The sequence below is a fragment of the Fringilla coelebs genome, assembly GCF_963513975.1.
Source record: "Fringilla coelebs genome assembly, chromosome: Z".
NCBI lineage: Eukaryota > Metazoa > Chordata > Aves > Passeriformes > Fringillidae > Fringilla > Fringilla coelebs.
Window position 1 is genome coordinate 27,978,295 of NC_140031.1, and position 16,338 is coordinate 27,994,632.

Genomic DNA, 16,338 nt, shown 5'->3' on the forward strand with positions numbered 1-16,338 from the left:
AGGCTGTATCAGGACCCTTTGTCTGTGCTCACTGTAATGTAGAGCAGCCCCTTGCCAACTCCCAGCTTTGTTTGAACAGGTTAGCAGTATGGCAGGAAATTAAAGCCTTGATACAAATGTCCGGCTGGCACTGAGTGCTCATGGCCAAGTAACTCAGATCTTTCCTTGAGGGCAGCCAGATACCCCTTGCATGACACTATCTTGTCATCTTTCTCCCTGGAGCAGGATGAGGAGCTGCTAAAGAGCATCCAGGCCACTGTTGTGCGGGTGGAAGGGGACTGCGAGCAGCTCGGCTACGTCACGGGGAGCCTCCGGGATGACCATCGCCAGCATCAGAAAGATATCGAGGTTGGCTGGACCCCCACAGGGTCAAAGTATCCCCCAGGCACACCAAGGCTGGTCTGATCACACAGAGGTCTGATCCCCTGCCCACCTGCTCGCAAGCCCTTTCTTGGTTCAAATGGCCTTTTCCAAAGAGCAGGGAGCACTAGCTGGCCACAGAACACAGCTCTGACCCTGCTGTGGTGTCATGAGATGCTTTTTGTATTGGAAGGCTCTGTTCCGGTCCCTGGAGGGTCTCGAGAAGAAAGCAGACAAGGAGGACCTGCTGCTGCTGGTATGGTCTTGAGAGGTCCATCTTCAGCCCAAGGGATCTTGGGCAGGGTGACAAATGCACTTTGTCCTTTGGGCATGCAGTGGCAAACCGGCCTGGATGGGGAAGGGGGAGGGTGTGAGTACTTCCAGGCAGGCTGCAGATCCCTTGCCAGGTCCCTCTGTCTATCTCTTTAAGTCCCTTTGACCCCATGGGGATGATGGGGTAAGCAGGCCACACAGCCCTGAAAAAGGCACGAAGGCCTCACAGGGCTGTTTCTGCCTCTGTCCCCAACACGTGCTGGCCCTGCCTCTTGTACCTGTGCCCTGTCCCCACCGCTCTCCTGCCTTTCCTCCCTGCTAGAAAGTGGACAAAGCTGCCTTGGGCAGCAAAGTCAGCTGCGCCCATTTTGATGAAACCGTGGAGCGTCTGGAGGACAGGATGCGGGAGTTGCTGAGACAGGTGTTAGGTCAGGAGCAGCGCTGGCAGGAGGCCCAGCAGCGGTTCAGTGATACCCTGGACTCCAAGGTGAGGGGTGCCTTATCCTCATGGTACAAAACTGGCTCCTTGAGGGCTTTGCAGCCTGAGGCAGCCTCCCTCTGAGGTTCCCCCTCTGCTGGCTTTTCCCTGCCGACTACCATGTTCCATCCTGGAACAGCTGGTTAAGGGTGTGCATCTGTCCACAGCTGGATCGCGTGGAGCTTGGGCCTTTCCAGAAGCAGCTAGAGGATACCTGGGCAAAGACAATTAAGGATCTCAAGGATGAGTTGACAGTAGAGGTTGATGACGCTGCTGGAATTAAGCAGTGAGTGCAGTGGGATGGTACTGGCTTTGGCAACAGCACTGGCCCCATTCCTTCCTGTATGGTACCCTGGCATCAGAACAACATAGCCAACAAACCACAGGGATGCTGAAAAAGCAGCGACACCTTCTTCACCCATCAGTATCAGGTTCCCCACATCAAAGGAGGCCCAAGAATGGGCATCTGCAAAACGGAGCTGTGCAAACCAGAACTGGGATGTGTGTGCAGAGGTTCAAGGATGGAGAACAGAGGGTTGTTTGCCTGGGCAAGGGTGCCATACATGCCTCAGTCTAGACCTGCCCACCTTGGCAAGATGCAGGGGAGTTGTGAGCACTGACAAGGCAATGACACCAGGGGAAGAGCTGGTTTGGATGGCCGTGTGGGTGTCTGCACCCTTCCCCTCATATCCCTGCCTGCTCTGGGCAGCTGTGGGCCACAGCCACAGTTCAGCAGTTACAGCGCTGCCAAGACAAGCTTATCTCCTTGTCCTCTTCAGTGGGAAGAAAACCAGGCTCAACATGCCACTGCTCCCCCTGCAAACATTGAGGCTCCCTGCAGCAATGTGCCTGGCACCTGTTATTGCCTGTGAGCTGCTGGCTGTGTGCACTGCAGCTCTCAGGAGCTCACCCAGCCCTTTCTCCCTTAGGCAGCTGCTGGTCCCTTTCAAGTGCCTGTCCTGTGACCGTCAGCTCAACGTGCAGGTGCCTGGCACGTGAGTAGCACCCGGCACCGGTATATTGGGGGCTGCGTGGGTGGGACAGGGGATGGGTGCTGGTGATGCCCTGCTGTCTCAGGCACAGGGGTTAGACTCTGTTGAGGCGTCTGGAGGGCCTGCCTCTGCTGAGCCCCCTCTGAAGCCATGTCTTTCAGATGTGGAGTGTTCCCTCCAGGAACACCTCCCTGAGGGCAGCAGGCAGAGTGGTGCTGTGGGGTACAAGTCTATGGGTTTTGGTACTCTGCCCCAAGCTGGGGTGGCTTATTTGTCCCTTGTCACCCACCCATGGCTCCTGCCCTCTCCAGGCACATTGACACACTGCCGCTGATTCCATCGCTGCCCTGCGGCCACACTGCACACCCCTCTACCAGCGCCACAGGGGAGCAAGCACAACAGCACGGTCACAGGTAGGGGTCATGGGGACCCATCACTGGCCTCTGGTATGCTGGATAGTCCTGCCTTGGCAAGGGAGATCTCTGCCCTGAATGGGGGGCAGTGGGGGCCAGGGGGCCTGGGCAGGGTAGGGGAGCAGAGGGGGCCACAGAGGGTCAGCTGTACTTGCCCCAGGTGTCTGGGCTTTTAGAGCCCCTACTGCAATGCTCAGGCCCTGGTCTCAGTGGCACTGAAGCCACATGTTATCAGTTGTATCTGACCTCAGGCTTGGAGGGGACTCAGCACAGTGGGACACGCATGGGTTTCCTGCAGCAGTTGTAGGGGAGTCAGCAGGGACATATGTCATTAGGGAGCACCCTCTACCCCCCTCTCTGGCACAGTGGGATGAAGCTCAGGGTACCATGGTGCTGGACAATGAGCATCTCCATGCTCCATCCCTCAGGAAGCTGGCCAGTAAGTTCCTCAAGTCGCAGAGCTGCAAGGGTCACGACACATCCAGTGCACCACCAAAGGATGTCCTACAGATTTCCAAAAAGGTAGGGATGGTGAAGGGAAGAACATCCGGGAGGAACAAGGCTGGAAGAGAGATGCTGAGCATCTGGAAACCACCCTACCTCAGTTTCCTCAAGGAGAGATGGGTTGGGAGTGTTGCTTGGGGATGCTGAATTGAGCCCCACATTGCAGCCAGCCGTTCTCTCCTTCCCAGCCTGGCGTGACTGAGCTGCTGAGCACAGATGACTCCATGGATCAGGGCCAGGAGCACGGGCCTGAGGTGGCAAAGAGGGCAGAGGATAATCTGGGTATGGCTTGTCAGGACACCAGTGCTGGGGGGAGAGAGCACCAGCTATTTGCTGGTGATGGGTGAGCAGGGCTCTGTCTGCACACCTGGACAGGGGCAGGGAGGGTGTGGGGTCTGAGGCAGGCTGAGGAGGGGTGGAAGCAGGATGGAGGGGGGTGACTGGCGGATGGGACAACTGGTCCTTGGGTGTGTTCAAGATGGAGTGCAGTGTGGAGATGGCCCTGACCAGTGTGGGAAAACAGCCCATATGCTGGAGGGCAGGGGCCAGTACCCTGTCCCTGAGGGTCTCTGGCCATGCAGATGCCCCTGGGCTTCAAGGCACTTACCTCTGTTCTTCATCCCCAGGCCCCACCACCTTAGCAGAGGACCAGCCAGCTCCAGATGTCGAAGACTGATCCCGGGCACTGCAGCGTTTGCTGCAAATATGGTCCCCCCGGGATGGAACCAGTAGCCAGGCAGCTGGCTGTGACTGGATGCTCGGAGTCCTGCATGAAATAAAGGACCAGGACAGCTGCCCAAAGGGATTTCTTTTCAAGTTAATAAAAATATTTTAATTCTAAGGAAGACTGATTTCAAAACTAACCCCTCGCTTCAGAGCTGCCACCCTAAAGCTGGAGAGGTGCCACAGGGAAGGGCAAAGTTTTGGTGAGCACAGGAGAAGGAGAGTTTGGGGTGAGGCCCCAGACTGGATCATGTGGGTATGTGGGGGGCGTCCCTGAGCCAGGTGGAGGTTCTGGGGTTGCACCAACCCATAGGCTGTGGAGGTGCAAAAGGTGTAGCCCCCCACCCATGCTGCTGGTGCCCCTGAGCTGAGCTTTGGCAAGGCTGCAGCAGCGCCACACATCTTGGGGGAACATGAGATGAGCCCAAGCAGCACTGCTCCCTCTCCTGCATCGGGCTCAGGCAGGGTTTAATATCATCATCATCCATGATTTACACTGAGTGAGGAGTGAGCTGGTGCACCTCCTCGTGGCCTGGAAACCGGACTGCACCTTCCAGACTCCTCCCAGGACACTGCATTTACAGCATCAACCTGGTCTCCACAGGGGGCTTGGACCTGCTTTGAACCATCCTCCTGCTTCCTGGCACCATTATTTTATGGCCAGTCACATCAACCACTGCTGGTCAAACAGAAGAGCCAGTATAAAGAAGTTCATTCTTCCCCTGAGCTGGCTGTTGAGGACAGACAGATGAGAGTGGTGAAACCTGGTCCTGACCCAGCAAAAGTGTGCAGGGGGAGGTGAGGGTCAAGGAGGGCCCACCTCATTGTGGGTATGTCACCCAGCCCTGATCTGCAACACTGCATGTCATCTGTGTGCCTCAGAGCTCCCTGGCCTCCCTGGGTCCCCAGCCAGTCACCAAAGGTCCCTTTCCCCCTAAGTCCTCAATCCCCCATCCTAGGTGTCTTTGTTCTCACAGATCAATTTCTCCCAGAATATCCTCACCTCTGGCTGTCCCCATGCCCTGGAGGGTCCCCCAGAGGGGCAGCACTGCAGTGTGGCTCAAATCCACCTTGTTTAAGACACCAGTCCCAGGTTATGAGTGACACAATAAATCACTGAGCTAAACCAGTTTATTTAAAGACAAAGTTCTTTTTTTTGGAGTTTGGTGAGTTTTTGTGTGGATTTGGGTGAGCAGCAAAGCACTGCTGGCTCACCATAGCTCCGGGGGAAGTTCCTCTATGTGGAAATTCAGGTCTGAAGCACAGGTCCATACGGAGTGACTATTTTACAAAACAGAAAACAAAACTTTAAAATTACCCAAAATTCAGATCTCTTTTGCTCAACCCAGCTATCAGCTCTATTCCTACTGCTGAGGCCCTAAAATGCACTATAGTGTTTCATCCTATGTTTATAAAGGCCCCTTTTGGCTTAAACCCTCAGATGTAGCTTTTTGGAGGGGATTTTGAGCAATGAAGGGACTTGGAGGAAGAAACATCCTGCTTTGCTTCGTTCTGGGGAGAAAAAGCCTCTTCTCAGAGCAGGAGGAATTATAAAGTGGAAAAAATTAAATGAAATTATGAAATTTTATCCCAACAAACTGGGTAAGAAGAGGGGAAAAGGCCACTGGAGGGGGGAACACTGCAAACTGGTGACACATGAAAAGCTCAAGCCTTCCCTCCCCCACAAGCAGCATATAGGTTAATTCTGGAAGGGTTTAGGGATATTATTGGAGCTGTTTCTTCCCCATGTCCACAGCTAGTGCTGAAAACAGCAAGTCCTATTTCCACTTAAGAGGAGACAGTCTTCTCAAAAACAAAGGGTTTGGGGGTTTATCAACCCCCAACGAAATCAAAGGGGTTGGGGAGCACTTTTTCCTCAAGGCAGCAGTACAGAGGCCACCTTTTCTTTAATAAGTTCCTCCCTAATTTGGGGATTTCTTCCCTGTGGGCATTGTTTCGAGGTGGAAAATCCCCATCTCCCACTGTGCTAGCTGGTCCCTTGGGGAGAAGGCCCAAAATGGAGCAAACATACCCAAAACCAGAGAATTAAAAACACAGAACCACCCCGGTTCCCTGGAGCTGTATTCTCTGCCTTCTGGATGCAACAAGTTGCTGATTTTAAAAATTGCTTTTTGATCTCCATTTTTATAAGCACCCATCAACACCAACAAATTATTAACAGTTGATAAAAGGCTGAACAGTTGTAAACCCATCCCCAAATCCACCTCTTTCCACTTACATGGATCTCAGTGAGGAGCAGGAGAAGATTAACACCCCCATGATTGGGGAGGGCCTGCATTCCTCACTCAGGTTTGCCCCTCCATGCCTGCTGCACTTCCCTTGGATGCACAGTTCCTACTTGGTCTGACCCCGAGGTGCTAGTGGAAGAGGAGCAGGATGGAGAGAAGCAGGAGGCAATGGCTTAAACTCCCCCCAGGAATGTTCATCCTCAAGCCCCAAATCCCCACAAAATGCATCTTGGGCTCCAACTTTGTGGAAAAAACTTTGACTCCTGTGGGGGAAAAAACCCCTTCAGCTACTCCCCACAGCCTCTTTCATGGGCTGGTATGAGGTGTGCCTGTCACTCAGGAAGGTTTTGGGGTCCATGTGGGAAGGCTGCAAGTGCATCTGCTGGCTCTGCTCAAGGAGTGGGGGCTGTGCACCCTCCACACCCAAACATCTGCCCTCCCACCTTGTGACAGGATGCTGTTGAGCTGCCCTTGAGCAAAAAGAGGCTGATTTCTTCTCCACCCCAATGCCAGAGAGCCAGCGGTGGCATTACTGAGTTACACAAAAAGGCTGGGGTTTCTGTTGTTTATTTTTTGTATGGACTTTCAAATTAAATATCCATAAAGCTTTTCAGATGAAAAGTGGATGGAGTGTTGGAAACTCATCTGTTGGAGCAGGATGCTCCAGGATGCAGCAGGATGAACAACAAAGTTCTTTGCTTTACACATCACTGGACCTTGTGTTTCAAGGAAAGACCCACCTCACCATGAGCCAAACAGGGAAAAAATAATTATACAACTAAGCAGGGCTGTAATGTGGGTTTAGCTGTGATCTGTGTTTTATCAGGGTCCTTGTCTAAAATTCAGGTCCCAAAGATAAAAGTTGCTGCCTTGTCTGGTAGTTTCTCCTCTTCCTCAGACTGAGGTGAAGAGTGCATGTGGATACAATGCATGTAGAGGCAATTCTGGCAGCAAAGGAGTGACTGGGACTCCAAGAGGCAGAGACCTGCCCAGTCCTGTCTGGGCTTGCTGATAACAGCACTTTATTACATGGTTAAACCCTAACAACAAGCTTCTGCTGCTTCAAGATACTGGTTCATTTAGTTTTATTCCCCTTCTATTCACTTGTAGGCAGGGAAATGGGGGATGAAATTCTGTCTGTGGCCTCTCCCCCTGCTTACATCCTGGCAGTGAATAGAAAGCCTGTAAAAGGCCCAATCCTGTGTGATCCTCAGAGACATGAAACATGGTTTTAACCCACTTCCCCTAAATTCTCTACAAATTCTAAGCAGAAAAGTTTCCACTTGCAAATCCTTATTATGAGACATCTAGCAGCACCAGCAAAGCCCATTTCTTCCTCAAGATGAGTTTTTAAAAATCCTTTAGGGACATTCTCCCTGCTTTTCTGGTCCATGCTTTCACTGACAAACAGCTGAGGAACTAAAAATACCTCTGTTCTCCCAGTGAGAAGCAAAAGAACGAAATATGATTGTTAAATTAGATATTATAAGGAAAATTAAATGGGGCAGGGGGGGGCAGGGAGTGGGGCTATTTGCTGTTGAGTGCAGTGCTTGTTGGGGTGGTGGAAGTGGGAAGTTCATTGTGGATTTTTGGGGAATTCAGGGACAGAGAGTGAGCAAAACTGGCCCCTTGCCCAGCCAGAGCAGTGGCCAGAGTCATTCACCTGCTAAAGTGGATGGGGGAAAGGCAAAGGCTTCAGTCTGACCATCAGCATCACAGAAACCCACCCGCCCTCCACGGTGGGGTGGGCACAAGGCTCGTGCAGGCGGTGCAGACAAGGACTCCGCGGCAGTGACAGAAGAGAGCGAGGGGACGTTGGTGCTGCCTGTGGCACAGATCCTGCACCGGCACAGATCCTGCACCGGCACAGATCCTGCACCGGCACTGGGGCCAGCTCCTGCACAGCAGCCACCACACTGGCCAGCTGCTGGCTGGGGCAGAAGCCACTGACGCCTTGTGAAAGCTGACCTAGAACAGAGGCCAGAAGGAGTTAAAGAATAAAGTAGGAATTTATTAAAAGGCCTCAATGGATACAACTTGGGCAGCACAAGAGCCCAGCCAGGGCTACATCCCAGATGAACCCCAAAAGAGTCACAAAATCATGAGGTCTCTCACTTTTACAAGTTCTGGTTCATTAGCATATTGGAGTTAATTGTGCAATTATAGCTTTAGGTTTGGAAATCCCATCTTTCTTTTCTTCTCTTCTCTTCAGTCCACCATTGTTTATGCTCTTGCGTCTGAGATTTGGATCAGCTGTCCTTGGTCCCCAGATAGAGAAGGAATTGTTTGGTCCACCTACTCTGTGAAGAGAGCTTACTATCCCTTAATGTGAAGCTCAGAACTACACACTAAAGTAGTAACAGAACCCGAAAAATATAAAAGCTAAAACCCGAGGCATCACCACCGCGCGGGAATGGCACCCGGCACTGCAGGCAGGGAGCGCCGCCCGCCGCGCACCGCGACAGGCAGCGCCGGCAGAAATTGTGGCCGCAGCTCAGGACCATGACAGGATCCTGGAAGAAATCCAAGCAGACAGCGCAGGTGGTTTCCTCCTGGAGGTATCTGATGGCGTTTCCCGCGGCCGTGGTTGTTTGCCGGACGCACTCGGGGCGGCGCGCACGGGAAGCGCGCTGGCCCGGGCGCTCCCGGAGGCGGCGGCGGGCCGGGACGCTGGGCCGGCGTCCGGACCCTCCCCAGCAAAGGCAGCCCCGGGCGGGCCCGACATTCCCACAGCCTCAGTCACGGAACAGCCCCTCGGGCCGGTGCCAGCGGTGATTGACGGACAGAAGCGAACGCAGGCAGCGGCAGCTGGGGCCTAGCGGGGGCGAGTTATTTACAAGGCGAATTCTCACCCCTCCGGCTGCACCGGGGGAAGCAGAGTGAGGCCAGAAGGGGGCTCCAGGAGACAAGGATTAAAGCAGGAATGTGGCTAGTGAGCAGGGCTCCCTAGAGCTCACCAGCTTGGAGCTGCAGGGTTAAAGTGAGATAAAGACTCACCGTTGCGTGTATTTTAACTACAATAACGTTAACGGGAGTTTCAATATACTATGTCTCATTTTAATATAAGACATATATATGTTTAAATATAACTGCAAATTTTATTATAGAGCTATAAAGAAAATAAGAAACACAAAATGTTTAAAATACTAATCAGGAATTATAGTTATGAATAAGGTAGATAAAACAATAAAAGAGGTTCGATGTTCCCAAACAGTTGTAAAATCCGCTCTGCCCCAAAACTGATCAGTTTTGGCTTTCTCACGGGGAAAAAAAAAATAGGGAGAAATTATGAGGAAAAAAAATGCACTCGTAAGTTCCAAAATAACGCCGTTTATAGCCTCTTCCTGGAGCGCTGGGGGCGCATGGAAAACTCCTCATTGTTTGATCTCGGCCAGCGGCGCTGTGCGGTCCCGCCACTGACTCCTCGAGATGTGCAGCGGGACAGGGCGGGACTGCGAAACCGAACCCAAACAAAGCCGAAGATGGGTGTCTCGGGGGCAAAAAAAGAGAAAGGGACCAAAATAAAACAAAAACAAACAAAAACCCCACCAAAAAAAAAAAAAAAAAACCCTAACAACAACAACAAAACCCCACAACTCTTCTTTCTCTCTCTCTTTTTTTTTTTTTTAATTATACTTCCTTCTAAGAAACGCCTGGAAGATTACTTAACAGCAGACCAACCTAATGCTTGGTTAATTCTTAATTATTTCAGGCACTTACTGTTCTTTTCGAAGGAGCATCTCAGCCTACATAAGGATTATGCAGCAACAAGAGAAGTCGGGGCTATGCTTGGTATAAATATTTTCCCAGGAATTTTCCCGCCGGGGTGCGGCGGCGGTGAAAGGGCTACACGAAGGGGGCGGGCGAGGCGAGGCGGCGAAAAAAAGCTGCCCCTCGGGGTGGCCGCTGCCTTGGGTGGCGGTGGCGGAGCGGTGTGGCGTGAGCTGCCCCTCGCGGTGGGCGCTGCCCCCCGTCCCAAAGAGATGCGCCGCGGAACGGGTGAGGCGGCGATACCGGAGCCGAACCGAGCCGTGCCGGTGCCGGAGTCACCAGGAAAGCCGCCCCGAGGGCGAGACGGCGCCACAGGAGGCGCACGGAGCGGGTGGTGCTGGGCGAGCCGCCCTGGTCGCTGCCCCGGCTCCGGGAACTGCCCCGCGGTACGGGCGGGGCAGAGGGGCCGCAGCGAGGGGGGGCGAGATGTGAAGGGAATGTATAGAGCGGAATATAAAATAAACAGAACTGAGGAGCCGCAGCAGGGGATGGCCACTGAGGGAGGGCTGCGCCGCGGGACGGGGTAGGCGCGGTCCCGCGGGAGTCGCCGCTTATCGTGAGAGGGCAGGCGAGTGACGACGGGCAGAGCCGCGGCAGCCGCTCTCAGCGGCGGGGCGGAGCGGGACGTGCTGCTCTCCGTCAAGGCCGTATAGTTTAGGCCCAGGGACAGGTCCGCCACTCCGCACGCGAGAACTGGGACCCGTGTATGCTCCTCACTCGCCTGCTCCCTTCTCCCTGGCCCAGCGGAACCAAAAAAACCCTTAAAATCTATGCATACGCACACGCGCGCGCACACACACACACACACACACAAACGCACACGCGCATGCACAAAAGGAAAATCGGGGGTGGTTTTTTGGGGTTTTTTTTGGTTTTTTTTTTTTTCTTTAAATCATGATCCACATGGTGAGCAGCAACACAGAATTGGTTACTAATTACAGCAGCTGGGAGGGAGCTTTTCATAAAACCACTTGTCTCCCTAGGAGTATGGGCAGCGCCTAGGATGAGGACGCACAGGTGGCATCTTGCAGAGTTCATCTACTGTGTCCACGTCCTGCATCTCCTGGCAATGACCTCCTGACAGCTACTAGCCAGCTCCTGGCCTCAGCAGGGCTCTCTGGCCTCATCCTGCTCCTGACCCCACTGCACACTTTTTCTCTCTGCCAAAAGCTGTGGGAGAGGAGTCATGACAGTCTCCAGCATCATCTTTGCTGTGGGGAGACCCACTGGGGGATCCACGTCTGGGAGGTGGGAAGGAGGTGGGGAGTGAGCAGGTGCAGAGCCTGCTGCTGCCCTTCCCTTGGACAAGCTCCTCTTCCTCCTGAAATGCCTCTGAATTCTCCCCAGATAACTAAATTATCCCAAAATGCAACTGAATTCCTCCCAAAATAACTCTGAATTCCTTCCCCCAATATAGCCAAATATCTGAATTTTCAGAATATATCTGAATATCTGAATTACCCCAAATACCTCTGCATTCTCCCCAAAGCCTCCAAATTCTCCTAAAATATCCAATTTCTATTCAAATACCTCTGAACTTCTCCAGGGCCTCCCACAGAACATCGCTTTGGTGGCAGCAGGAGCTCAGGCTCTTCTCCAGCTCCTTGAGGAGCCCCGAGGGGAGGTGGAGCCTCATTTCACTCAAACTGGGAAAAGAAATTCCAGGGACAGATGTTATGTGGTGGATGTAGCAGCCAAGCACCTCTCCGCAGCTGGAGTGATAGGCACGTGAAGCAACCAGTTGCCACATATCTGCTTAGGATGCTCCCAACATCCTAAAAGGAAAAGGGGAGAAAAAAGGGAGTTCAAGACCTCATAGGCAGCAGTTTGGGACAGCTTTCGGCTAATAAAGGCACTCACCTGGGGCAAGCACCTGGCCTCCAGCTGCCCGATGGGTCTGTGGAGCTGTGCAACCCCCTCGGCCACCCGCAATGATTTTTCAGCGTGAGTAGCTGCGAAGTGTCGTCCAGCTGAGCCAGCCGCCCCAGCGGTGTGCTCCCGCTCCGCCAGCCGCCGGCGCGGCCGCTCACACTCAGCCTCAGTGCGGCGCCGCTCGGCTTCACTTAATCTGCTGGAGGAGATTAGAAACCCACCTGCAGCCCCCAGACCCGAATTTTCAAAAGTGCTTCTGCTGTAGCCAGGGAGGCTGTAACACTGGGGCAGGGCCGGGGATGGAGCTAATTAGGGACTGTACGGTAATTACGCCCTTCACCCCACGGTTCTCCTTGTCCCTCCCCTGTTGCCATTCCTCGCTATATTCTGTCCAAAACCAATCCAGGCCCTGAGAAGCAGAGGGGAGTGTAAAATCCATGTTAACAAATGTCCCTTTATGACTCAGTCTGGGATGAAAATGAGCAGCACCATGGCATTGATTTAAAGTGTGCATAGTAAGCAACTGCACATGGAGGTGGTGCTTGCCAAACCTGCCCAGGATCTGCATGAACCACTCCAGCTGGATGTAGGGCTTTGCAGGGCACCAGGATGCTTCTTGGATATGATCCCCTGTGTTCCTTCAAGAGGGGCTTGGGGAAAAATAAATGCCCAAAGACTCATTCAGACTGCTGAAGAACAGAGGGGACCCCCTGTACCAGGTAGTCCTGGTGTCTCTTCTCTTCATTCACTCTCCAGTCCAGAAATTCTGCCAACACCTTCCTTAGGGATTGCAGGTGAGACTGGATTTTCTCCCGAATACACCAAAAAAAAAAAAAAACAACAAACAAAAAACCCCACCAAAACCAAACAAAAACAATAACAACAAAACCAACAAAACAACCCACAAGTGAAGCTTGTTTGTACAATCCTGCCTTCAAAATCTTACATAATTCGGAGGAGGAAAGCAAATAATCCCCCTAAAAGCCCCCTCACTGGCTTCCCTGGAAAGCAGGGATCCACTCATTTTGTATTTTTCCCAGAACTAGGAGCAGGCACTAGAGCTTTGCTTTCCCAAGAAGAAATTAAAATATTTTCACTTTGCACCTTTTTTTCCACAGGGAGAGAGAGGGGGAAGGCCTGATGGGTCATGGGAAGGTGATCTCACCTCAGAGGTCTCATCTGGTCTCCAAAAGTCCTCATGACCACAGCCTGTGGTAGCTCACCCATTGCCTCCTGAGGAGTTTCTGTCTCTTCAGCACCAAGAGATGAAGCTCTGGCCAGTGTCAGCACAGGGGTTTTGTGTGGCTGCTGTGGCCATGCTGCCCTCCAGGCAAGGAGAAAGAAGTGCTGGGGGTTGGCCGTGGCACGGGGTGAAGCTGCCTGCCCTTGAACTGGGTGTTCCCTGGGTGTTCCTGTGCTCAGTTCCCGGCACAAGCTGCCCCAGCTGGAAAAGCAAATGTCATCACCCACATGTAGTCTTTAAACAAATTTTGTATGCACAAGTTTGTCTTATTTCCAGGCATTGCTGTCACACTCCTCACCTGGAAGCTGCTCCCAGCTTTGCTTTGTTCACCTCCATCACGTGTAAGGGGCCAGAGTCAGATTTGGGGAACTACGTGGGCAAAATCCAACTGATTTTTCCTTTGTAGTGCCGTGCAATAATGGGGTTTTTTGCAGTGCTTTAATTGTCCTCCCTTCCCTCCCCAGTGCCTGTGTTGAGAAAATACATGGCCGTGAAATGAGGGGGAAAGGGGCAATCAGATGGTGCAGGTGTCCAAGCACGTCATGGCCCCATCTGCAGGCAAGAGATTGGAGGGCTCCTCCCTTCTTGGCTGATAAAAGCTGGCAGAGGCTGAGACAGGACTGAGCTTTGGCTGAGCCTGTGCCAGAGAGAGGAAGAAAAAAATCCCAAGAGGAAAAAACGCAGTGGAGAAGCAGACAGTGGAAGAAAACCATCTGGAGGAACCTGAACACAGCACCAGCGACAGCAAGGAAAACACCAAGAAGGTTTGAGTAAGGGGGAAAATCCTAGTGCTGATAAGGGGGTTACATCACCCTGATGTCTGGGGGAAAAGGGGGATTTTGAGCCCCCTCCCCACCCCATGAACTCAAGAAGGGAAATGATTTACCCTTGCTTTGGTCTCAAACCCTTGTTTTGGATTTAAAGGTATTTTGCAGTGGAGGGTCATGATGATTATTTACTTCTTCCTGTAACAACCCAGCCAGGGAATTTGGGTGAGAAACAGCATGGCTCCTGATTTTATCTCCATTTGGATGATTTTCCCACCTTTTTCTCACTTTTACTCATCACCGTGCTGCTTTAATCCCCTTATCTGCAGATTTACTGAGGAAAACGCATGGAAAAGAAGCAACCTGTTTGTTTTCCACTGTCACAGCATGGTTTATTCAATCATTTCGGGGCTGTATTACTCATGCCCAGGGCCCCTTAGCATGGGCAATCCCTTGTTTGCATGCAAAACCCCACACTGACTTCCAGAGGATGAATTTGAGGCCATTTGGTGCCAGCTCTTATCTCCCCCATACACATTTTCTCCAAGGTCAATAGCAAACAACTTCTCCTCTCACGAGATTTCTCTGGATGTGAGAGGTGAATGTGGCTTATCTCAATTTTAGGGACTTTCCTCGCTCAAATAAACTTTGTCAGATTTGACTGATGAATGGTGGAGGCAGAGATGGATTTAAGATGGATAGATTCAGCCTTCAGCCAGCATGAGGAATGGAGATTTGGGGGTATAATAATATCTATAATGGAGATGGGTTCATTACATGTGCTACTCATGTTCCCTTCATAGTCATTAGGGAATTAATTGATTTAATCCATCTCCAAAGGTCTTCTCATAGATGAACCAAGCTCTGTTGCAACTGTTGAAGAAAAAAGAATGCTATTTTCTTTAAGTACTTTGATTAAATGTTGTGGTTAAACACATTTTTTTCCTTAGGGGCAGAAGCTGAGATAGCGATGAAGGATAATAATTGGATTTTATCCTTTCTTTCCTTGTTCTGTGTCTCCAGTCGGGAAGAGAGGACTCTGAAAGTGCAATGGCTTTCTTCCTCAAACCACGACCATGCACATGGGATCTTGCCCTGGACTACCACACTGCCAAGCAGTTTGAAGGTAATCAGAGGCAGCTAGAAAGGAGCAAAGTACCCATTCCTTGTGTTTTCTGAGCTTGGATGTTCCATGGGGTTGGATATTCTCCGGCTCTACCTTCTGTCTCCCTAGGGCCTCCATCTCCAACCTCCACCTCTTTGCTCTTCCATCTCCAGCCTCAACTGGATATATATCTTCCATCTCCAACTTCCACCTCTGCACATTTACATCTCCAGCCTTTCCTCTCCCTTTCTCTTTGAAAAGTCGCCAGTGAAGGCATTTTGGGTGTGCGTGTTCTCCAGGCTTGAATTTGGCTTCTGATCCATTGTCCGTTTCGCCTTTCAGTGGATGTCACCCTGGATCCAGCCACAGTGGGTCCAGAGGTGATCCTCTCGGAGGACCTCAAAGAAGCCACCTGGGGCAGACCTCGGTGCCGGCGGCCGGCGGGTCCGGGCCGGTTCGACACCGACCCGTGCATGCTGGGCAGCGAGGGCTTCACCTCGGGCCGGCACTACTGGGAGGTGGAGGCCAATGGGCGCTTCTGGGCCGTGGGGGTGGCCCGGGAGTCAGTGCAGAGGAAAGGCCGGGTCCTCTTCAAGCCCAACACTGAAATCTGGGGCTTGCAGAAGTACGATGAGCTCTGCGTGGCCCTCACAGCTCCATCCAACACCTCTGTCCCGCTCCTCAATGGGGAGATTGGGGTCTACCTGGACTATGAGGTGGGACAGGTCTCTTTCTACGCTGTCAGCAGCCGCCAACGCATCTTCACTTTTCCTGTGGCCTCCTTCAGTGGGGAGAGGGTCTTCCCCTACTTTTGCGTTCTCCTCTCAACCATTAAATTGTCCCCCAAGGGCTGATGCCCTGGAAGGATCCTGCCGAAAGCTGGTTGCATCGCAGTGGCTGGAAATGCTGGTTGATGCTCCTCAACTCTTATTTTCTAAGTCTTGGAGTCATTTCTAACTGAGTTCACTGTCCTTCATCTTAGATATCTGTTTTGGGTTGTGCCCAGGGAGTTTTGGGTCTGAGCTCAGCACGGCTCATCTCAAGTTGTTAAATTCATGCAAAGCTCGTTAACAGGAGCTGGACTTCCCTGAGCTTGTTTTGAGCTAAAAGCTTCATTTTTTCTCCCAAATACAGCTTCCTCTGGAGGTTCCTTTTGCTGACCTCAGTGCTGGGCTTCCAGCACAAATTAAAAATCTTGGTTTTTGCAGACTTTTTTTTAACACCAGAAACTATTCCTCATATTAAAACTGATTTTGTTATCACAAGGATGTGCTCACATCCACTGCCCCCACTCTTATCCTCTGCTGTTCCCCATGCTTGAGATGTATTTCCAAGTACTTAGCATGTAGATATGCTCCAGATAGAATAAATTTCTTTTTCTCTAAGAAGTAGAAGGCATCTGCATTTGGGCCATCGCCAAGTTGCCCCAAACCCAAAAAGAGCCCCCAGAGCTGCCCTGCCCCCCCCCCCAACCCCCAGATTCTGAAGAACTATCTCATGTAGATCCCCAAAGGCTGCCTTGTCCCAGAAACACCTTGTTGGCCCCTGGAAACCCCAATAAACCCTTGCCCAAGGATTTCAAAATCTT

General features: G+C 52.0%; 1 protein-coding gene across 1 annotated transcript; it reads left to right on the forward strand.

Annotated features, from left to right (window-relative positions):
* Positions 1-13,519: 13,519 nt before the first annotated feature.
* LOC311165187 (butyrophilin subfamily 1 member A1-like) lies at positions 13,520-16,293 on the forward strand. Its single transcript, XM_084224990.1, has 3 exons — positions 13,520-13,642; positions 14,669-14,771; positions 15,093-16,293. Exons 2-3 carry the CDS (start codon positions 14,696-14,698, stop codon positions 15,602-15,604), a joined length of 588 nt encoding a protein of 195 aa, XP_084081116.1. The 5' UTR covers positions 13,520-13,642; positions 14,669-14,695; the 3' UTR covers positions 15,605-16,293.
* The last annotated feature ends 45 nt before the right edge of the window (positions 16,294-16,338 follow it).

What these genes read in the sequence shown, in the direction of transcription:
- LOC311165187 (XM_084224990.1), top strand. Translation starts at nt 14,696, where the DNA reads ATGGCTTTCTTCCTCAAACCACGACCATGCACATGGGATCTTGCCCTG. An exon ending in CACTGCCAAGCAGTTTGAAG is followed by an intron (nt 14,772 to 15,092) that starts GTAATCAGAGGC and finishes TTCGCCTTTCAG; the next exon opens with TGGATGTCACCCTGGATCCA.